Here is a 24,391-nt window from a genome sequence, read left to right on the forward strand (position 1 = left end):
AGTAACTGTTCCTGAACCTGGTGGTGCGAGTCCTGAGGCTCTTGTACCTTCTACCTGATGGCAGCAGCAAAAAAAGAGCATGGTGTGGATGGTGAGGATCTTTGACGATGGACTCAACACCAGAAACAAAGAATACTTCTGCCCTGCCTTTGACACTTCTAGTCAGTGGATTGTTGGGTTACTTCAACAAGCCACTGGATCTCACTACCCCAACTCATACATGATGAACAGGCCTGCACCCTAGCTGAAATCAGTATCTTCACAACAGGAGGAAACAAAGTTTGCATTTGGCATATATAACAGCTCTTTTGAAATATATCGGTCTGTTTTAAACCTTGGGAAGTACTTTATACAAAGGCAGTGAATCTCAAACACATACCTAGTGTGTAAACTGAGCACTTAAGCATTTTAATTCAGAAACTTTGACAACTTTTCTCACCCCAGATTTTTAAAAAATGGGAATGTACTATTTGCAATTAGTTCAAGTAAACATGATATGGTATTACATCAGATTTCAGGATTTTGATCCCAGTAACAGACTATTTACTTCTCTGTCAATTTTCAAAGCAAAGTAAAAGGCACAATTTCAAAACAAGCACACACAATAAATCAAATGGCTCTTTCACAGCAGCAATGCAAGAGGGAAGGTAGGATCACTGCTCGTTGGAATCAGCACAGAGTAGTTTGGTGCTGATTTACTAGCTTCATTACGCCTGGTGAGACAACAGGAAACGATCACATCGTTCCAACATGACCTGGATGAGGGCTCTGTAACAGAAAAACAGGCAGAAATGATACAAAGCCAGTAATCACAATTTTCATTTTTAATTTATCTTTTCCCAGGGCTGCGTACTGATTGTATTGTATTGTCCATTTGCTGTGGAAGCCCAATCTTGTCCTTACCCAGCATCACAGACTCCCTCCTGCACCACTTCTTGAGGCACACAATTTCTGTGCTTGCTTGCATATGTTGAAGGGGGTAATCTGGAGTCGTTGCATGCTGTCAAAGGTCATTGTCAACTCACGGCGACCCTGTGGATAGTGTAGTTGTCCACAGGGTTTTCATGGCAAGGTATGGAAGTATCTTTCTTCTGTGAAGATACTGTTGCTGCCCAGGTTGGGACCCAGCCGGATTCAAACACAGGACCATCCATCTCGAAGTCACTACACCACTAGTTGCCCCAGATCTGGAGTTACTACCTTTTAAAGTCATGTTTTATTTCCTTTCATAACTCCATCTTCTAGTTGGAGTTGATTCTAATGTAGAAAAACACTGCCTATCACCTCAAAGTAGTAAAACAGGTACCATACTTTTCAGAGTTCGAAGTGACCAAAGGTTCAATCAAAGAAAGAGTTAAACGGAGAAGTTATGTGTGCCGTTGGCGCAGCGCTGAGCTCAGGCTATCAAAAGTAGAACAGAGGCAATGGAAGAAAATGGAAAGAGCAGATGAATACAATCTCAGAGGCGTGGTGGAAGCATGCAATGTATTGTTAAGACTGTTATTATGATGCATCATGATTAATACATATTAAGATTATGATGATTATAAAAGCTAGAAGTTAGGATTTTAGATTTAATTAAAAGCCAAAGAAATATGCTCTTGTGAAGTTTGGGATAATTTGCAAGGACAAAGAATGGAGGTCATCTTTAAAGGCAACAAGTATTTGGGACAAAGGCTTAAATACTGTTATCAGCAACAGCCAAGAAGGAAGGAAGCAATCGATGAGCTTTCACATATCTGTAATTCACGGAAGATGCATCCAAACCAAGGGGAAGAGAAAAAATCAGTGCTGTGAATGGAGATGCAGAGGGGCTGAAAATAATAATCCAATTTTCTTAGCGTTCATGAGTATGAAGTCTTATCTGGTTTCCAATGTTGTAATCTTGACAAGTGCAACATGTCAAAAAGGAAATAAAGCACGGTAGACATAATCCTAGGCAAGAAGTACAATGTGTCTGACAAATACAAATCCTGTCTCTTCAGATAACATCACCAATCAGCAGCATGTAGGTAATGAAGAGCAGCCTACCATGGATTCTTGGGCAGCCAGGAAACTTGTAGTATGTGTCTGGATTACTAACTGGCTATCTCCTATAGAAGCTCAACACGACTTCCTTCCATTCTATAATTCTTGGAGATGCATTGGGTGCACCGAGAGTCAAACTACTCAATAGCAATACAGCTGTGGATCACGCAGGAGAGGTGGTGACAGTACTGGTCAATGTAATCACCTTAAATGCCATAGTGAATTCAGGATGCAATAAAAAGATCTAAACTGACGGAGCCTGTGATTTGCAATTTGGAGATCGTTTGGGTGTTTCAGTGCTCTGCAGTCTCAGAGGGGATTCTGGGAGGCAGAGACAATGTGCAGGAACCTCGTGGCGAGAAGGCTGTGAGCTGATGTTAGACTCCATTTAGCTGACTTAAGCTTCCATTATTCTTGATTAAAGCAACGAGGGAGATTAAAACATCGGCTGCCTGCTTTTTTATCGCTGGGGAATCGCTCTACTGCTGGAGTGGTGTGACTGCCTTTTTATCACTAGTGAGATCGCTCTGCTTTGGCGAGGGGAGACTGCCTCTTTATCACTAGTGAGATCGCTCTGCTATGGCGAGAGGAGACTGCCTTATCATCCCTAGTGAGATTGCTCTGCTATGGCAAGGGGAGACTGCCTTTTTATTGTTGGTGCGATCACTCTGCTACGGCAAGGTAAAAAGTCGCCCAGGTTTTCTGCGTTTTGGATGTGGACTTCTTTTTCCAGTCATGGTTTTTTTGTATTGTGTTTTTTGCCCAACCTTTCTCATTTTTTTTTGTGTGCAAAGGAGGAGGATTTAGGTGTCGCTCTGCCTGTTCCAATTTTGTTCATTTTTTTTGTGTGGGTAGAATGGATTTGGGGGTTGATAATTTGTGCTGCAGTTCTATTCTTTCTTAGTTTCCTGGCTATCTGAAGAAGAATTTCGGAGTTGTATACTTTGATAATAAATGAACCGTTGAAACTTTAAAATGTCCTCAAGTGTTCAATAATAAAATCTTTTTGAAGAACAATAGAAATTATTGAATAAAAACAACAGGTATTATACTATAGGCCAAATAGCAGGAAGGATATTGAGCAGCAAATCTAGAAGGAGATATGCAGAAGTAATGGGAAACTTATTCAAATATATAATGAAATAAGCAACATCAAAGAGCAAACAGAGTTTTTGAAGTGTGTTTGGCAGACGTTTCTTGATCTGTACATTTTTAGGTCAATGAGGAAAATGACATTCCTTGAGTGGTTCTGGTAAATGAGCTGAACTAAGTGATGTAATTCTAGTGGAACATTGTGATTATAATATTATAAGGATTAGAATATAGCAAAGGTCAATACAGTAAAGGGCACCCAGAACTGGGATCAATATCTCATTGTGGCCAGGCTTGTGTTTTATAAATATTTCGTTCAAGAGTTTTATGTGCACAGTTTGTAAAAAGTGAGAATGGTGGCTGACACAGTAATTAAAAACCAAACCAGTGTTTAAAAGTGGAGGCATGCAGTGCAAATACAAGGAAATCATGATGAATATTTATGAAACATAAGCTTGGCCACAACATGTTATTAGGGTACTTTAGTTATGTGGATAAAGTGGAAGAGCTGGGATTGATAAGAGGATAAAAATTACATAATGTTAACCAAATTAATTTTTGTTCAAACCAAATGGGGAAAAGGATTCTGGCCAGTGATGTGTTTGTTCACTTGGTGAGCAAGAAATGTGTAATCTTCTGCTCTGTGTGGTTTAGTACCATGGTAAGTGCCTTAATCCATCAGAATAAGATAGATAATACTTTATAAACAAGTTCATGTACACTTTCTCTCACCTCTGTCTTTTCTCTGCAATCTTTAAAATGTCACAAATCCTGAAAAATCTCTGGGACATATTTCCATGGAGACCACTGTCTTGTAGCACAGCGAGTGCCTGGTCTGGACCAAGCTCCTTCGCAAGGAGAAGGGCCACGTTCTCCAGAGTCATGCAGTTTGACCAATCACAATCATCACTGGTGACAGCATCTCCATTCTGCAAAGCAGCACAGGTAGCATCATGGTGATTCCGAGCCAGCTCCAGAACAAATTTCCACTCCTCTAGGGTCTGAGGCATCATACCTAAACAAAAGAGCCATGATGATTACGTTTTCCCCGAACCAGTTCAGTTGGATAAAAGTGTAAGAAATACGTACATTCATTTTGTCCATCCTATGTCAAACATAACAATACAATGAGGACTGCATTAGCTGATTCACAGAGAGTGAAGTCTGTACAATAGGAACACATTTTTTCAAAACAATATAACAGGGATAGACTTGATCATATTGGGTTACTCCGGGCAAGGCACTGAGAACAGACTCAGGCACAAAGTCATAAACACAAGAAATTCTGCAGATGCTGGAAATCCAAAGCAACACACACAAAGTTCTGGAGGAGCTCAGCAGGTCAGGCAGCATTTATGGAACAAACAGTCAATGCCTCGGGCTGAGAGCCTTCCTCAGGACTGGAAAGGAAGGGGGGAGACGCCGTAATAAAAAGATGGATGAGGGGAAGGAGGTGTCCCGAAGAGACTAACAGAACAGGACAACATGGAAATATTTTGCAACACACACAAAATGCTGGAGGGACTCAGCAGGCCAGGCAGCATCTAGGGAAAGAGTAAAAGTCGATGTTTCGGGCTGAAGCCCTTTGGCAGGACTCTTGTTTGTGAATGGAAATATTTACCCTTGCCTGTGATACTCAGAAGGGAACTACACTAATAGTCTTAGCAAGATGGAGTAGCCACATTTTAATTGTTCACATTTAGCTCCTCTCTACCCTAATCATTTGAATAGAGCTCCAAAATGAAATCTGAGAATATTACTTAAATAACAAAAGAGGAAGTTATGTGCAAGTTGAATTGCCTCAGGAAAAGTCTGCTTGGATGTACCAAACTTCAAAAGAAATGTCAACTTAATTGACAGACAATGAAATACAAACCATTCTGTGCATCAAGTAGGCTTATATCATCTAGGTGAACGATGACAGTGAAAGCTTCAGTTCTGCGCTCCAGCTGTAGGCACAGTGACAGATAACCAGGCCAGAACCTGAGAGCACAAAGAAGTAGCATGTTAAAGCACAAGTCACTACTCTAGCCAAAAAATACACCACCAAGTTCATAAGTGGCTTACAGATCCCATTCTCCCTCCATTAACTCTCATACTTGAGTTTCCTAACTTTGCCACTTCACTGAGCCTTCCTTCTCCACCTTTCTCAATAAGTGGGCTCATTACCATAGTTGTCATGTGACCGCACCTCTTTGGTCCTCCCAGCACTGGCATGCTCCTATAGTCACTGTAAGATTTGCTAAAAGCTTCTTCATTCTTCGGGAACTGCAAATCATTTAAAATGATTATACAAATTCCACATTCAATCTCTCACTATCAGTTTTGGTGACATCTCAATCATCTCTTTTCACAGGAAGTAGATTTATTTTCCAGATTGTTTGCTGCTGCTAATGGCGCTGATCCTTTTGGTGGTCCAATTTCACAGGCGCAAACCCCTTTTCAGTCCTTCAGTTGCCCTTCATGGGTGAAGGAACAATGGTGGGAGGCGCTTCAAAAGTTGGAATATCTTATCTAATTCTTACCCAAGTGTACTCCCAAAGGATGATACCAAAAGCTTACTAAAATAAAAAAGTGAATCATATTTATGTCTTCCTCTCTAATTCAGGGCATTCAGATCAATTCTAGCCCTCAAAATGCTGAGATAGAACAACCCAGCCACTGTAACAGGAGTGTTCTGATCTTTATCAATGGTACTCACTACACAACTGTCAGAACTGCCACCATTGTTTCTTCTAAGCTGCTCAGTTGTGCAGCCATGCAGTTAACTGAAACGCTCCCAGCACATAGCCTTTGTTGCCATGCATATTCCTTTATATAAAGTTAATATAATTTTGAAATTATGCCAATATAATTTTGAGATCATGCCAATATAATTTTTAAATCTAATAATACTAATAATTACTCTCTGCACCCTGTGGCACATCGGGTGGTAACCTTTGCGTTTCTTTAGCATTTGTCTGTTATTTACAAGGCTGAGGTGCTAGCTCGACGCTCAACCCAGCATGGATGGAAAGCGTGCAAGGAGCCAGCCCGATTCAAACTGGGACCATTCGTCTCAAAGTCTGGTGCGGGTGCAGATGCCTCTGCGCCACCTGCTGGCTAAGCTTGAGATCTATGTTAATATAACTGAAATACACAGTAACTAATGTGTTAATGAACATAATCCATAAATTTTCTAAATAATAAATATATCACAATTTTTACTTTGAAACATCTTATAGCTTCAACACATTTATATTGTCAGTGCTTCAAGTTACAACAGTTTCAAATTGTAACAATAAACACAGAATGGAGGTTGCTAGCTCATTGTTAATAAACTGACAACCTGTTGAGTGCTCACACCATCTAAGTTTAAAAGTTTACGAAACTTGAAAGATTTTCTTTGTTGTACTGCATTTCATTATACCCTTTAATTAATAAATAAAATCAAAAGTATGTAAGTTTTCAATTTTCATTCTAAATATTCATAGTATGCATATTACAACAAAAACATTTAAAACGCCGTGCAGTTTTCAGACCGTGTAAAAATTTCCTACTCAGAGCAATGGTCGGTCCGCGCAGCTGTTAAAAAGAAAAAAAGAGGGAATGCTGATGTTAAGCAAATTTTTGAACCATTGAGAACAGAGACATAGCAGTTAAGTACAAGAGGAAGGACTCTGGTTGACTTACCCGTGAGATCTACAAACATTCAACATGTTTTCCTTTGTGGTAAGATCTCCTGGCAGCTGAATAAAGTAGTTGATCAGTTGAGCATAGCCCCAGGTGAATCGATGACAGTGAGGCCTGAGAGGCACAACAAAGGCATGTACTTAAGTGAAAGCCCTTCTGTTGGATTTGCCTTCCTGTTCTACAGCCCTTAAAAACCGTGAGCACAGTCCCAAGTCCAGGGGTTTGAGAACACTAATATTAAGGGACATTGAGCACAGTTGGGTTTGCCGTTATTTAGATGAGACAATAAAATAACACTCAAAAAAAATTTTTTTTTTTTTACAAAGCCCCTGAGCACAGGTTCAAAGATGGGCTATACACAAAATACTGGAGGAACTCTGAAGTTGAGGCAACATCTACATAGGGAAATAAACAATCAATGTTTCGTGTCAAAACCCATTTGTCCAGATTCAAGCATCTGTCATTTCATACAACTCCAAAGATGAGCAACATTCTAACCAAACATCTCAAAAAGCAACACGCACAAAATGCTGTTGGAACGCAGCGGGCCAGGCAGCATCTATGGAAAAGAGTAAACAGTCGGAGTTTCAGCCCGAGATCTTTCTTTGGCACGTCCTGCAGAAAAGACTCGGCCCAAAACATCGACTGTTTTGTTTTTTCCCATTAATGCTGCCTGGTCTGCTGAGTTCCTCCAGCATTTTGAGTGTGTGTGTTGCTAGGAGCATTTCTATTCCATCAAAATAAAAAACAAATCACTTCATACTTCCATTGGATCTAGATTTCTGAACACAACCACAGATTTCGGAAAACATTGCATATGGTCAGATATTTTCAGATGCTAAGTAGATGCCACACTTTGTAAGACAATTAACTCCCTTTGTAACCTGCGCACACTGTACTGTAGGGAACCATAAGTCACTTGCTGTTAGAGAAGGCAAAGAGAGCTTGAAAAATATGTCTCCTTACCTGGGATTTTCATCAGCATCTGTGGTGTCAGATATCTGAGGTGCATCATGAGACACTGCAAGTTGCAGCCAATCCATTTTTCTACATTTTGGCTGAAGAATAGTCTCTAACAGACCCAGTCTGTTCACAGAAACAGAAAAATCTGAAAATAGGAATAGAACTAGGCCAAACAACCCCTCAACTTGCTCTGTAATTCAACATGATCAGGATCTGTCCCAGGATTCCTCTCCTCTTCTATCCTCTCCAATTTCCCACAGCTCTCAACTCCATGACCTTTCAAAGATTATTACCTTCCTCTTAAAATATCCCCAATGATCCATCCGCCATAAAGATAGAGAATTCCAGATATTCCATAGAAACAGAATGCAAAAGCTTGAGATCAAGGTGGTCTAATTCTTTGAAAAGATCCTTCCATTCACAAGACTTCTGTAATGGATGAAATGCCAGCCTTGCAATATTTCTCTGAAAAATTTTCTAACCCATAGGTGTAGCAATCAAGTTTGACATTCCTGTCACCTTTTAAGTACTTATCCATTTCCAATTTGAATGCCACGTCTGAAAATGCCTTGACCACCTACCCTTATAAAAGTAATAACGAGGTGTTGTGTTCATGTCCTTTAATTCTTCACCTTTTGAGAATGGGAGCAGTTTCTCTGTATAAACTGTTTGTGGGGTTTAAGATCCTCTAAAAGGTTTTCTCTCAAGCTTTAATGCTCAAAGAATAACTCCAGCTTTTCCGGTCTATCCATATTGGTCAGCCCAGTAGAGCCTTTATCTACAGTTCCATAATCCTGACCTCTGATTCTCTCTGTATGGAAGCGTTATGCTCTCCCCGTGACTGCATAGGTTCTCCTGCGTGTTCTTGTTTACTCCCACTTCCCAATGACACATGGGTTTTGGTCTCCATACAATGTCTGTAGAAATGTGGTGAGAATAAAATTGAATAGAATTACTGAAAATGGGCGCATGATGGTCAGCATTGACTCAATGGACTGAACGACTCTATAACCAGGTCAGTCATCTCAGGAGTAATTCTAATCTATCTGGCACCCTCCCTAAGGTCTTCCCATCTTTCCTAATGTGTGTGTCCAGGACTGTACACAATATTCCAGTTATTTAGTATTATCTAAAGAAATCAGAAGCTACAGGAAATACATCCAAGTACTTGCCTACATTGCATATGTAGATGTTTCTCCATTTAACTAACAAGGTGGCTACAGCTAAAATGGAATATCAATTCCTTGGACCAGGCTATATAAAGAATGTATCTATTTGGATCATAGATAATGATCTTTGCCAATCTTTAACAGTGACATTTTGCACACCATATTTTTGTAAATGTTCTTTGTATGTTATGCTGAGCTTTATATGCAAATAATCAATAGAACAATTAAAGACTTTTATTATATCTAAAATATAGGAGATCTGAGAGCACACAAAAAAAATGAGCAGAGGCCTCGGAAAGCTGATGATTGACTTTAGCAGGAATCCTGAATCTGAGCACTTTGATCTTAGATGCAGATATCAGATTAGTAATCTTCCAATGTACATACTAAGGCTAACATTGATCAAACACCAACCTTTGGTCCTCTGGCTTGGATTTAACCAGGTTGTCAATGTATGCCAAGAAGTGACATGGTTGATCATAACACAACTCCTTTATATCAGATGGAAGAATGTAGGGGTGGAACTGGACAAGAGACCTCAGTGCAAGTTCACCAAATTTCTCGGACATCCTGAAGAAGTAACAAACATGAATAATGAGGAAGGGCAACCATCAATTATATTTTAAAGATTGGCTTTCACTGAGGTCTACATGTTCTGGACCTCTATGCTACTATAACAGAAGTAAGGATTTCACAAAAAGGTCAAACCAAATCCAGGAGCAGTCCAAATCGTGCAAAGCTGGAGGGCAGAAAATATTTTGTATTTGACTCCCTCAGCTTTAAACCTGCTGTAGGTTGTGCAGCTAGCATAACTTATTCGATTAGTTTTAAATAATTTTAAATGTGTCTTATCATCAGACATTTCGAAAACAGCAAGAAAAACCTTATATAGATAAGCCTGTTGCTCATCTAATCTTAAAACTAGTCGCTTCTTGTGGCCAGTCAGCCTCAAGGAAAGGTTGCCACAGCGAGATCTGCAGGACAGGGCAACCATGAGTAACCGGCAAGAGGAAATTGTAAGGCCATGTATTTCAGCCATTACATCACAAAACATCACAACAAACGCACCAACAGCAAACTCATTTTCCAGTTGTAAAATATCAATCGTACTAAATCTTTTCCTTTTAACAGCTTCCCTTCCTATAAGGAAACCAGTTCTGAATAGGACTGATTTGCATTCATGCCTTGAAAAACAAAATGAATGAAGGCACAAATCACTCTTAATTAATATTCCATTGGTCTGAACAGTCAAAAATTCAACAGAATAGGAAGCCTAATAAAAACAAAGATTACAAACAATGGAACAATTGGGAATTGTAATGTAGGGACACCTTAATGCAGGCCAATCTAAGCTAATGCTTGCACAATATAAGATGAGTTAAACTAGAAAAATGTTCTCAAATTGCACCAAAAATTATTAAATGCAAATGTGGACAGACTTACCTTGCTGCATGTGCCAGCAGTAAAGAACTTCTTAATACCTTTTCATCATTGAGTAACCTCAGTACTTTTCGCAGGTCTCCATCATTAATGGCACTTGTGATTGGGTCTGACTGTGTTATTTCTGAAATATTAATAAAACAAAACTTTATCACAGCTCCAGTTAAATAGCATTTGTCTCTACTTCACAGTTAGAGCTGGTTCCTTTGTCAGCATCCAATACCAGGTTCAAACCCGTTCCCTGCATTACCTACAAGTAATACTGAGCCAACCCCAGTATGAACAATTTCAGTTCCAGCCCTCATCACGGATCACTCTGATTATGAATGCCATGGAGTTTCACATTGCTTTCACCAGGTCTCACTTCAAGGCCTCCTTCTGCCAACACTACAGTTGCAATGCCAGTACACTACCTACCACATTATAGCCTTGTCTGCCTGCACTGCACTTTGTAACTGTAACACTATCCTGCATTCTGTTATTGTTTTCCCATGTCCTACCTCAATGCACTGTTGGAATGAAATTGTATGTATGAATGGCATGCAAAACAAAGCTTTTCACTGTACCTCAGTACATGTGACATAATAAACTAATTTACCAATTTCCCCAGCCTACATAATAATGTTAACAGTAATTTAATACTCCAAGCTCCAAAACTGAACAACTCACAAACATACTTCCAGCAACGTTTGAATCAGGATCTTATAAGCCTGTGGAATTCAACTGCTTGTTGGATAAGCTTGTTCAGATTGACCCTGATATCTTCAGCTAAAAATACTTTTTCAGTGAAATTAATGTAGAGATTTAAGGCAGCAAGATCTTAGATTGTCACTAAATTCAGAATGAACCAGTTCAGTAGTCTGCAAGTGAAGGATCAATGCTTTACGTTTTAGCAATAATGAGAAGAGTTAAATGTGAAATCAGAATAAATTATTGATTTAATCTCTTCTCTTACAGTTCGTGACTGAGGAAGGATGAAACTGGATGGCAGGCAAACAGGGAGAAACATCTACAGAACAGAGAGGTCAAAGTGTGTACAAAGTAAATGAATGCAATTACCTTTCAGCCCCAGGATGAAAGTTTGCCACACCAGTGGAGTGGCCCAGTTACAAACTGTAATGCAGTGCTTCACTCGCACCAGGTCTAGCAGGAAGAAGTAATTGCGCAGGTACAGGCAGGCTTGAGTTTCAGTCTCATCTCCAGGTAATTCTGTTTCAGTGTTGATGTCCTCAGTCACAGTTTGAAATATTCTCAGCTCAAAGCACAAGGTAGCCAGTTCCATCATGTCCTTGAAAAGATCTGCTGGTATGCTGCAGAAAGGCACCGTCACAAAAGGCACAGCAGACAAGTCCGCTGAAGCCTGCATTTCGTCGTTCACCAAGTCTTCCGAGGATCGCTGTTCCACCATTTCTTCTTCATAGTTTCGGACTGACTCTTCCTCCAGCTCTTGAAGGATAGAAGATGATAAATCCTTCTGTTCATGGTGTTCAGTTGAGTCCACTTCTTGCTCTCCAAGGCAAGGAAGAGAAGTTGACTGTTCTACCTCGTTAGGACAGAGTACTGAAGATCCCTTCTCTTCTTCCTCTTGATCTGGTGTCTCAGGTTTTTTTTCACCCTCTGCCTGGCTGAATGTTTCTAACCTCTCCTTATTCTCCTGATGGACGAGTGCTTCTGGCATCTCCATCTCTCGATGGCTACATGCATCATATTTCTCTTGATGATTAACTGATGGAGCTTCATTCAGCTCATCGTCTTGATCACCGTATGCTATTGACTCTTCCGAGGTGGGAGTGTCATTCACAGTTTGAGTTATCACCTTGAATTGAAATATTTTTTGCAAATGAGGAAGCCAGCATCGCACTGTTTTCTTCAGAAGTGTCGTCTCAAACAAAATAAGGGGATCTTGTAATTTAATTCTGAAATTTAAAAAATCATAAACTAGTCCGAAGTTATCTATAGTAGCTCCAATCATGGGTAGAGATATCACTCAATCAAGTAGATATACATAAATTCAATCATATTTTAAACATTTACTAGATTCAGATTAAAATATATTCAAACAGTTTAGTGCTAATCAATTTATGATAAAAAGAACTAAGTGGTTTATGGTAATTTAACTGATTCTTAGATGGAACTGTGATATGATGTGTTACTCGCACAATATCTTTGAGTTCGAGTTCAGAAAAGAGAATTAACAAATTGACAATTTCAGTAATATGAGAGATAAAACAAAATCAAAATTTGGAAGATAAAATTAGAATTGAACAACAAAGACATGTGTGGACAATACAAAGACAGAAATGTTGCCTTTGGTAGGGCAGGTTAATAATTAAGGGGTGTAGAATGAAGATGGCTAGCAGAAGAAACAAAATTAACACAAGGAAAATGTTTCGTAGACAGCAAGAGGTTGAGTTCTAAATTGAATTGTCAGCAGTGGTCATAAAGGAAAATTAAATTGTAACATTCAGTGGAAGCTATATAAGTATCTGAAAATAAGTAGTTTTTAGTGCAATGGGAAATGGGGGTGAGGTGCATGGCGAATAGATGGATTGTTCTTTTTTAGAGCTGATACAGACCCAAAAGATGACTGACTGCTCCTCTAAAGGCAACCATTCTGTAATACTATGAACAGACAAAATGAAAGCAGTAGTAGTTCCCATACCAGAACACTATCTTTACTTCCCTTGGTCCCTCCAATGAGCAAGTGTGCTAAGCACAAAGCTGAGCTTACTTGAACAAGTTATCAACCATAGACTATTTTCCGGTAGATCAGGACTTTCTGAGATGGTGACCTTGGTATTTTACATCTAGCATTGTGCCATGAGATGGATTTTAGTAATAATATGTATAACATTTGGGGAAGGGTGATCATAAAGTGACAGAATTTCACACTATATTTGAAAGCAATGTGGTTTTCATTCTGAAACAAAGGGCTAAAATTAAACAGCATGCTGCAGTTATGTCAGGTAAGTTATCTATGAGATTGAGAAATTAGGAGGAAATAACAACAGATGACAAGAATAAAAAGATCACAGTCATCAACTAATATAAATTTCCATGATACATGTAAGAACCACTGGAAGGACTGTATTAGTTTAAATGCTCACATTTCTGCCAAAAGAGAAGTCAGTGTGATAGCTGGGAAGATCTTCAAAATTAGCAAGGATGAGCAAGAAATTGAAAAGGAAAAGCACTTTCCTCTAGTTTTCCGTGAAGAAAAACAAATATAAACTATGAATGCAAAATCTTTTCCAGGTATGTTAGTAGATTAACAAAAGTAAATGCGAATCTCTTAGCAACACAAGAGATAGGATGTATTTTGTTTGTTTTCACAATAAAAAATAACAACTACTGGAAATGACAAAGAATCAAACATCTAATAGGAGTGATCTTTTATAATATTTCATCTCAAGGTATTCTTGAATACAGACTAAAACAATATAATAACCTCAGTGTAATAACCTTTATATGATTGCAGCAAGATTCCCTTGTCTTGTTTTTTTTAAACCTCATGAAAAAAGGGATTACCATACCATTTACCTTCCTAACTTTTGGCTTTGGCTGCAGTTTGTGATTCATGTCCAACCCAATGCCATCATTGACTAGCATCATCCATTTCAATGTTCTGATTTTCATTCACCCTATCAGTATGTGTAACTTCATATTTGCCTACAACATACTGAAAATCTTTTTTTTTTATCATGTGATCAGGTATTCTTTGATGTCATTTTAAGTTCTGCACATGGTTTACTTCTATACTGAGCATTGCATTGTTAACCTCTAATTAAACCATTGATGTGGATTTTAAGCAGCCAAGATCCAAGCATACATTTCTGTAGTATTCCAGTAATTACATGATGTCGTTCTAAAATCACACATTTATTCCTACTCTTCAATTCGTATTAGTTCTGCCAGAACTTGAGTAACAACGTCTCATGTTTTTGAAAACTAAAATATACCACACCACCTGTAGCCATATATTCTCTGTGAATACTTCATAGGATTTGTTAAACATTAAACTATTCTTACAATAGTAATGACAGTGACAAATTACATTGTGATTTTTGAAGCAACACACATAAAAGTTGCTGGTGAACGCAGCAGGCCAGGCAGCATCTCTAGGAAGAGGTGCAGTCGATGTTTCAGGCCGAAACCCTTCGTCAGGGTCTTGGCCTGAAACGTTGACTGCACCTCTTCCTAGAGATGCTGCCTGGCCTGCTGCATTCACCAGCAACTTTTATGTGTGTTGCTTGAATTTCCAGCATCTGCAGAATTCCTGTCGTTCGTGATTTTTCAAGTTCTTTTCAACTTTTTTCTCCTTTTTCTTGGATAGCCAGGTTAAATTCCAAGCAACCGGAACAACTATATAATCAATTCATAGAAACCAATGCAGCAAACTCTTTTAAAACTATAGATCTGTGGGCCATTCAGTCTGGGCTATTTTTCACACCCTAGTCCCATTAATTTTCCCATTAGTCAGCTGATTTTAGCAATGCAAAATCCATATCAAAGATGATTTATAGAGAAATGGGGAGTGAGATGTATATGCCCATTAATCTGTCTTTAACGTGTAGTACTGTGCCCAGATGACAAGTAACCCATTCGTCATTTCTCCTTATACTAATAGTGATTATGGCATATTGAGAGGAAAGCATCCTTGTTCACACTCACAGAGCTTCTGCTGTTGCCTGTTGTAGATCCTTCAGTTTGTCCTCCTCCTGCGAAATGTTATCAATGTTCATTCTGTGCAAATTGGACAGCAAGTCTTGATATAATAACAACACAGCACCATTTTAAGAGAGATTTAACTTTTGTACCTTTGGTCTTGCTCTGATCTTCCACCTCTATTTATTTTTAGCTTCCTTCAACACTTATTATTCAGCTGAATCCCTTTTGCCCCAAGTACTTTTATAATAAACCTTTGTCTTCTATACTTTTGCTAAGAGCTAGGGCTCTGGGATACAGGGGATCAAGGATGTCACTAGAGAAGATTTGATTGATACAGTAGATGACAAGGCCTCGTATCTGACTGGGAAGACAGCAAGGTTACTACTTGCTACAATGCATACCTGCAGAGATCAAACATCTGCAGCTTTGACATGCAGTCTGGGTTACATTGGCTGATTAGAATTAATGCATGATATGGAGAGGGATAAAGGAAATCATTCATAGTTCCTGATAGGCGCTATGGTCACGAAACAGGGTTCTGTGAAGAAATGGCCCGAAATATTCTCCAACAAGGGATCAGCATCTTCAGAGGAGCAAAAATAAAATGAAAGGGGGAAGGATAAAAATCCTGAGATACCAGTATTGGTATCCCATGCTTACAAGATCAAGACTCAGTAATAATAACACCTTTGCTACCAAATTACCAAATGATCAGAGGAGGAAAAGGCAACTTTTTTGTAATCAACAGAAGCAAAAACACATTGGGAACACTCAACAAATTAAGCAACATTCGTGGAGAGAAAGTCAACATTTCAGGACATCAGAAAAGATGCAGACTAAAACTCCCAAAGTTACAATTACTTAAAAATTAACTCTTGCCATTCATGTTCTTTTCTCTTCATTACAAAGTAGAATATACTAGTTCTTAAAAAATTTTTCCAGGTTCTAAATCTGAAACACCTATACTGACACTTTTTTTTCTTCTCCCAATAAATGCTGTTTGACCTTCTGGTTATTTCCAAGGCTTCCTGTTTAAGTTTTGGATTTCGAACATTAGCAATTTTTTGCTTCAATTACATGAGGAGATATGATGAATCGTTCATGAAAAAATTATATTTTCTTACTTGTGCTCAAGGTAAGGTGAATTAGCTACTGTAGTAAGCTGATTCTCACACTGTGGATCGATAGTTTTCATTTCTGGTTTGAATCGGTAGTCAGAATTGGGATGAAGTGTGCCAATTGTTTCTTTTGTTTTTCTGACAAAACTGGTCACACTGTAAAACAAATCAGAGTTTGAGATGCAAACATAAAAGGCACCGTTTCTGTAGGGATGTAGATGATTTCATAAGATTTGAGGCATTTACTCCCCAGCCCGTCAACAAAGAATGCTCCTCAATAGGCATATAAGGTGAGCATCCAATGAAAATGGTTGCCTACACTAATGACCTATTCCAACAGGAAAACGTTCACATTCCCTGCAGACACAAAGTCTCACGTTCCAATATTTAATAACGCACAGAGCAGCCTATCGGAAAAGTAGAAGAGCTTGTACTTTGACAGGAAGCACAATGTGGGAGCTTTCATAAATAAAATCAGTATATGGATTCAAGTGAAGAAAGAACTAGTCTCAACCTGATCCAACATCAAATATTTCCTTTCTATGACCCACAACCCTTTTTGGAAAACTGTTATCACACTTGCAGTAAAGAAACAACCCCTACCATTTGAGTTACAATTTATGGTTCTCAACCTTGACTGTTTTTAGAAATTATTTTTCAATTCGCAGGCATTGTGTGCGTGTGCATGTGTGTCACTGATGATGTCTTTTTCGTGGCTTTTTACGAGAGAGAGAGAGAGAGACTGTGTGGCGCGCCACTCCTCACACAGATATTTTCACAGTATTTTCCCTTTTTTTATTTTACGAGTTGAGTTGTGATCTTGACACTCAACCCAGCACGGATGGAAAGCGTACTCGGGAGCGGACCCGACTGGTTTCGAACCTGGGAACCTCTGCTCCCGGGTCTGGCACCGAGGTCATTGTGCCACCAGCCGGCCCAGCAAGCATTGTTGATGTTCACTGCCCCATCCCCAATAACCAACAAGGTTATGGTGAACTACCTTCTCGAGTGGCTGCAGCACTTCTAGTGAAGGAACTCTCACCAGACCATTGGGTAGGGAGTTCCAGGAGTTAAGTCCAGTGATGACGAAGGAACAGTGATGTATCTCTGAGTCAGGATGCCATGTGGCTTGCAGGGCAACCACCAATGTTTATGTTCTGTTATGTCAGCACCCTTGATATTAAAGTAAGAGTTCATATGTCTTCCATCTTGCACGATGGAAGGACTGTTTCAAATTGAAAGGCTTTGTCAAAGTAGATTTGGTGAGCCATTGCATTGAACTCCACAGATGGTATATCCAAAGTATGGAGGGAATGAATGCTTAAAGTTTAAAATTCAAAGTTCAAGGTAAATGTATTATTAAAGTATGTATATGTCACCATATACAACCCTGAGATTCATTTTGTTGTGGATGGCGGATGGAATGTCAAACAAGTAGGCTGGTTTGTTCTGGATGGCTCTGTGCTTCTTGAATGCTGTTAGGGCTGTGTTCATCAAAGCCTCTGGAGAAAGTTCCATAACACTCCTGGTTTCTACCTTGTAGATTCTCCAGACTTTGCGATGTCATACAGCTCAACAGCTAGCCTCATTTGATATTCTTGTCATTGTGTCTCTCTGAAAGTTGATGGTAGGGGATTTGGTGATGGCAATTCCACTGAATGTTAAGGGTAGATAACTACATTCTCTTGTTGGAACAGGTCATTCCCCAGAACTTTATGGTGCAAATATCACTTGCTAATTATCAGCATGTGCACGAGTATTGATTGTCTTTCCTGCATACAGGCTTAGGCTGCTATATTTGCCGAAGCATCGTTAATGGAATCTAATATTCTGCAATCATCAGTGACTTGATGAAGAAATTATCCCTAAGGAACTCCTGCACTGATTTCCTGGGGCTAGCATGATTGCATTTCAATAACCATAGCTATCTTCCTCTGTGCAATGTATGCTACAACCATTTAAGTGTTTCCTCTTTGATTGATTTGAGTTTTAGCAGGATACTACCTACTGACTACAGTCAAACGCTACTTTGATGTCAAGAGCAATTACTCTTATCTCAACTTTGCTCTGAAACTGTATTTGGACCGAAGCGGTGATGAAGTCTTAAAGCCAAGTGGTCCAGGTGAAACCCAAACTTATCCTTGATAAAATTATTAGCAAAGAAATGGAGGGAAAGTACTGTCAATGGCACCTTTCAACACGTTGATAATGATTTGAAGAAGACAAATTAAACTGTAATCAGCTGGTTTAATTTGTTCTGTTTGTGAACAAATCAATTTTACAGAGATCAGACCATTCATTTGTCACTAATACAGACTGAGTACCTTTATCCACAATTCCAAACTCTGAAAAGCTCTAAAATCCAAAAATTTTTTTAAGCGCTGACATGACATCACAAATGGAAAATTCCTCGAGGCATCGGTAAGATTGGCAGGTGATGCCCAAGTCTCTGCACGTAACAGACAGTGCTGAGAAGCCACCGCACATATGTAATCAACAGAAGTTAATGAAAAATAGAAAATTGCTGCACAAGAGAGAAATGAAGATCTCAATCATATAGTGAAAGAATGCATTTATCAGTGTCGGATTGAACATATGCCGCTTAACAGTATGCTGATCATGAAATAAGCAAAGATCTATCACAACGAACTGAAAATTGAAGGTAATTGTGAATATTCAGCAGATTGGTTGCAGAAATTTAAGTAAAAGTATGGTATTATTTTTTAAAAAGAGTCTAAAAATTTTAAAGATAAAAAGTCTATTGATCATGAAGCATCGATAAGTTTACAAAGATCGTTACTGATGAAAATCTAGCACCAGAGCAAGTCTCCAAAGCTGATTGTTTTTATACCTTATATAAAAACTTAAAAAAGGTAAAATACAAATACAGTGTACTGTAACCTTTTGATCAAAACACAGTATCGCAGGTGGAGACTGAAAACCTGCTGTTGATTTTTGTGATGTAGCTGACAATTCAGAGCACCTTGTGGATGCCCAGGTTTGAGCTGGCAAATCTCAGTTGAACATCACTCTTCACAACTTCCGCCACCTTCAACTGGATCCTGTCATCAAAACATCTTTAACTAACCCCTACTCTCTGCTTTCCACAGGGATTGCACACTCCATGATTCCCTTGTCCATTACACCCTCCCTTGATCTCCCTCACCTACATTCTGGGCCCCAAACAGTTCTTCCAGGTGAAGCAATACTTCACCTGTGAGCTGGTTGGGGTCATCTTCTGTATCTAATGCTCCTGGTGTGGCCTCCTCTGCATCGGTGTGATCTGACATAAATTGTGCTCTGTTGAGCAGTTTTGCACAATCTGCAACAAGCAGAATTTCCCAGTGACCAACCATTTTAATTCCAATCCTCTTTCCCATTCTGTCAGTCCATGGCCTCCCCTGCTACCAAGATGAGGCCATTCATCTTGAAGGAGCTCCACATCATATTCCAGCTGGGTAGCCTCCAACCTGATGGCACGAATATTGATCTCTCTATCTTCTGCAAATGAGGCAGCTTTAGCTCTCATGTCACAGAGCCAGTGTGCCAGCAATATCCTTCCAGATTCAAACAGTGGTGCTGCTACCAAATTATTCTTGGAGATGGACACTGAAGACCTCCAATCACAATACATTGCATGCCTTTGCTACTTTCTGCACTTCTTCCAAGTATAATTCGTTGGATTAGGGAAGATGGTAAGCAATAACCATAAGGAGTTTGCTTGCCAATTTTTAACTCAATGCCATACAACCCCCAGGGCTCCTTTCTCCTGCCTGAGCATCACACTGATGAGCCTGATTCACTGGACCATACTCTTTGGCCGGCCGGTGGTGTAATGGCATCTGCACCAGACTTCAAGGCAAGTGGTCCCGGGTTCGAGTCCAGGTGGCTCCTTGCTTGCTTTCCATCTGTGCTGGGTTGAGCATCAAGCTAGCAACTCGGCCTCATAAAAGATAGACAAATGCCAAAGAAATGGCAAGTTTTCCACCCGATGCGCCACAAGGAGCGGAAAGGAACAACAAGCAGATCATACTCAGGAGGAAGAGTATAACATGCTTGTTAGACCACCTGCCTCTGAGACGTTTGTCCCAACTTAGACACTAGCTCTCAAATCTTCATGAAGAAGACTGCACAATCAACTGGTTGGGAGCAACTTTGTGCCTAGGGTGATGCCACATATTCTAGCTGGCATCATACTCTTCTTATTTTTTTTGAAATAATGTGGTTGTAATATAATCTAGAGGCTTGCCAGGTCATTTCAGAGGGCGGTTAACAGTTTGTGGATCTGGTGTTACATGCAAGACACACCTGGTAAAGATGGCAGGTCTTTTCAGTTACATTAACATGTAGTAGTTGCCTGGTTATGTGGCAGTTATATTATCCAGTTCTAAATTTAACTGAATTTAAATTCAGCAGCTGCCCTGATGGAATAAGAATGCACATCAGCTAAATTAACTATTGTGCAATTACTGTGTTCAAGAAGCACCCTCAACCTTCTGTCAGCATGACTAAAGATATTGTTCTGGGTTTACGTCTCCAGTCAATTAACATGTCCATCTCTCAAAGTCTCTCCAAGTATTTTTCATCCAATGGAAGACACAAAGTATTACATGCAGAAATCATTTGGTTTCAGCATGGGAATATGGTGGAAATAAAGGAAGAAAAAACAGGTTCAGGAGTGAGTCATTTGGCCCTTTGAGATGCTCAACTACTCAGTACAATTGTGGCTGATTGACTATATTAATATTATGTTCCCATCAACTCCCCACCTCCTGTGATGCCTTTTGATTCTAGAAATACATCTTCTAAAGATAAAATTCTTTGATTTGGCCTCCATCTCCTTTAGTAGATACAGAATTTTACAAGTTCACCATCTCTGGGAGAAGAAACTTCTTTTCTCAGACCTAAATATATTATCCAATATCCTGAGACTACGAACCCTCATTCAAGACCCCACCTCAACAAGGAAAATATCACCTCTTGCATCAGTCACCTAGCTCTGTCAGAATTTTGCACAGTTCAATGAGATCCACTCATTCTTCCCAACCCTAGAAAGTACAGGCTAGTCAACACAATCTCTCCTCACACAAGTGTCCTGCCATGCCTCACATTAATCTGACAAACCTTCATTATGCTCCCTCAATATCCTTTCTTGTGTAGGGAGATCAAAGTAGCACACAATACTCCAGATCTGGTCTTATCAAACCTATGTATAAATGTAGCAAGACTTAGTTCATCACGTCACCAAACCTTTTGCAACATAAGTCAACGTACTAGGCCTTTCAAAATTCCTGATACACCTCATTCACTTACCTACTCTCCCTTGTCTATCTCCTGTCAGGCACTGACCAAACAGAAGATCAAAGGACAACAATTGCACAGAGAATGAACAACATCTATCTGGTCAATTTGCAGGATTTTGTAACTATGATCTTGTGGATTAAAATAGGCAGTGTCCCAGTATACCCTACCCTTGGCCCAAACCAAGAAGATTATGAGAACCCAACAAAAAGTGTCATATCTACAAAATAAAAGGAACAAACAGTTATATTCTCTAAAGGGAAGCATGCAACCTAATAGAATCTGGTCCATGGAATATTTAAAAAATATAAATAATTTAAAATGTAAAGTAATAAATATGAAATACAAATGAAATGCTGTGAATACAAATTATGACATTGTTTCCCCCTCTTCTTCTGGAGAAAAGTTCCACAGGCACCAATGAACTTTATTTATTCTTCTGACGTGAAACGAGGCAGTGAATGCAATTGGACCATCTGACCAGGAGAATTTACTGTACAGGGCAATGTTGTAATTAAACAAAATCACATCCTTCACAGTGGTAGTCACTAGCTTAAGTTTTCTCTTGCTAGTTCAGTCACACTAAAACAAAATACCCTAAACTGCAAACCACCCACCTCAATGGGAACAAATTCAGATTCAATCCCAAGAAACCATGGTCCCATGATTTTTATATATATATAAGACTTTTGCACTTTTGCACAGTACTTACTGTATTGGTCAATGTGGAGCAGAGAGCAAGTCTGTAAGTCTGGCAAAAGCAAAGGATGTTGGGAATGACGAGATTGGAGCACCATGGAAAGGGTGTGGGACAGATGGCAGAGGAGTGCCAGGAGTTTGGGCGGGGGGGGGGGTATTGGTGTGGGTGCAGACACATCTAGCATTGAGACCAGGCAAGGTCATATGATTCCAAATAATTGATTTATTGTTCATTACAGAATGCTTCTCTGGAGCTTCTGGCTCCTTCCCCTCGTTCCCAACTATGATTCCCCTCTCCATGTCCCCTTCCTACTCTCAGTCCACAATAGAGACCCATATCAGAATCAGGTTTTTCATCACTCACATACCATTATTTTTTTTGCGGCAGCAGTACAGTGCAATACATGAAATTACTACAGTATTGTGCAAAAGTCTTAGGCACCATAACTATATATGTGTGCCTAAGACCTTTGCATGTTTGCATATATATATATTTGTCTCAAGTTAACATCTGCACTGCTATGGATTCCATAATAATCACTGAGGTTACCTTTCCTTCACAGCCTGTAAAGTGACTCGTGATGCTGTGGAACGGAATGACAATGGAAGATGAAATGGAATCAGTGTCTCGCTCCGATCACCGTCAATGTTCAGGAAAGAATGGGACACATTGTCTGACAAATGGAAACAAAAAGAACATCAATGGGCAACAGAACAGAGAATGAACACCTTCTACCAGGGCAGTCTGCAGAAATTTATTTTGCTATCTTTTGAAAGGGCACCTTTGTGCATCCTTTGTGTTGCTTTATGCAGGTCTATAACCTAAATGAATTAATGTGAGGACAGTTCCCCACCAAGAACCCACCTTTAGTAGAGAATCCAACACAAAACATAACATATTCTGTCCTAAATATGTACTGTATTGTTAAGATGGAATTGGTGTCAATAATTCATTGCAGTGTACTCTTCTGCTGAAATGACCAAGTATCTGACAGTCTGTGGAAAATTTCTCAATTACACTGATGGCACTGAAGCAAATTGAGCAGAAATCCTGCAAGGCACAGATTTAGTTGCATTTTAATCCCCCTTCCTGGTGCAACATCCATCCTTACCCTGCTCTCCTTGCTCCTCCTCCTGTCCCAAAGCAAATTCCTTCAGCCTCTCCTCTTCAGACAGGTGGCTGTGCAATGAACTGGAGTCTTCATCAGACTGACTGCCTCGACGACTAATCACACGATAAATACCAGAATCCAAGACATTAAAACTTTCCTGAGAGAAAGAGGAAATCAAAACTAAAAATCTGAGAAGTTAATGGTGAAGCTCTGGGGCAAAGCCTTTGCTGGAGAAAGTAGCCCACAAGTGATGATGATGTTGCATCAAAAAGCTCACATCAACATTTGGAGAACATGTTCTCTTTCTGCACCAAACGCCCTGCAACATTATACAGGGAGAGGCAACTGACAAATTCATGGCATCCAGCAGCAAGCAGAAATAGTGGACAGTGGCAGGAAGACAGAGATCTGTCGGAGGGGTACGGTGAAGCTGACAGAGAGAAAAACATTTGCACCCTGCTGTAGATGGGTGGGTTAATAAATTTACAGATGATATCATGATTGGTAGAGTTGAGGATAGTGCAGAAGACTGGCAAACAATACAGCATGATAGAGAACAGTTGCAGATATCAGCTGAGAAATGGCAGGTGGAGCTTAACCCAGCTAAGTGTGAGGTATTGCACCTTGGTAGGGCAGATGCAAGGAGACAGTACACTGTTAAGGGCAAGACCCCTAACAGTGCTGGTTAGCAGAGAGCCCTTGGGGTCCAAGTTCATAGCTCCATGAAACTGGCTACACAGGTTGATAAGGTGGTTAAGAAGGCTCACAGAATGCTTGCCTTTATTAGCTGAGGCACTGAGTTCAAAAGTCAGGAGGTTATGTTGCAACTTTATAAAACTCTGTTTAGGCCACATCTGGAGTATTACATACAGTTCTGGTCACCCCACTACAGGAAGGATGTTGAGGCTTTGGAGAGGGTGCAGAAGAGGTTTACCAGGATGCTTGTTTCGAGGGCACGTGCTATCATGAGAAACTGGATAAACTTGGGTTGTTTTCTCTGGAGTGGCGGAGGCTGAGGGGAGATCAGATAGAAGTGTACAAGAGTATGAGAGGCACAGATAGAGTGGACAGAGAGTATCTGTTTCCCAGGGTTGAAATGTCTAATATCAGAGGGCATGCATTGAAGGTG

At 39.7% G+C, this 24,391-nt stretch overlaps 1 protein-coding gene across 5 annotated transcripts in view; it reads right to left on the reverse strand.

Annotated features, from left to right (window-relative positions):
- Positions 1 to 366: 366 nt before the first annotated feature.
- hps5 (HPS5 biogenesis of lysosomal organelles complex 2 subunit 2) overlaps positions 367 to 24,391 on the reverse strand; it is a 65,430-nt gene continuing 41,405 nt past the window's right edge. For 4 of the 5 annotated variants that reach the window (XM_072272331.1, XM_072272327.1, XM_072272329.1 and 1 more), the window contains 12 exons: positions 23,263 to 23,419; positions 22,701 to 22,824; positions 16,157 to 16,306; positions 15,036 to 15,107; positions 11,424 to 12,280; positions 10,368 to 10,488; positions 9,339 to 9,494; positions 7,759 to 7,878; positions 6,793 to 6,906; positions 4,997 to 5,103; positions 3,853 to 4,135; positions 367 to 768 (listed from right to left, as the gene is read on the reverse strand). In XM_072272331.1, the coding sequence (XP_072128432.1) occupies positions 708 to 768; positions 3,853 to 4,135; positions 4,997 to 5,103; positions 6,793 to 6,906; positions 7,759 to 7,878; positions 9,339 to 9,494; positions 10,368 to 10,488; positions 11,424 to 12,280; positions 15,036 to 15,107; positions 16,157 to 16,306; positions 22,701 to 22,824; positions 23,263 to 23,419 (2,322 nt within the window). In that variant the 3' untranslated portion in view covers positions 367 to 707. The remainder of the gene's footprint in view (positions 769 to 3,852; positions 4,136 to 4,996; positions 5,104 to 6,792; positions 6,907 to 7,758; positions 7,879 to 9,338; positions 9,495 to 10,367; positions 10,489 to 11,423; positions 12,281 to 15,035; positions 15,108 to 16,156; positions 16,307 to 22,700; positions 22,825 to 23,262; positions 23,420 to 24,391) is intronic. The other variant, XM_072272330.1, reaches the window with a different exon arrangement.

Source organism: Mobula birostris, chromosome 11 (assembly GCF_030028105.1).
Source record: "Mobula birostris isolate sMobBir1 chromosome 11, sMobBir1.hap1, whole genome shotgun sequence".
Taxonomy (NCBI): domain Eukaryota; kingdom Metazoa; phylum Chordata; class Chondrichthyes; order Myliobatiformes; family Myliobatidae; genus Mobula; species Mobula birostris.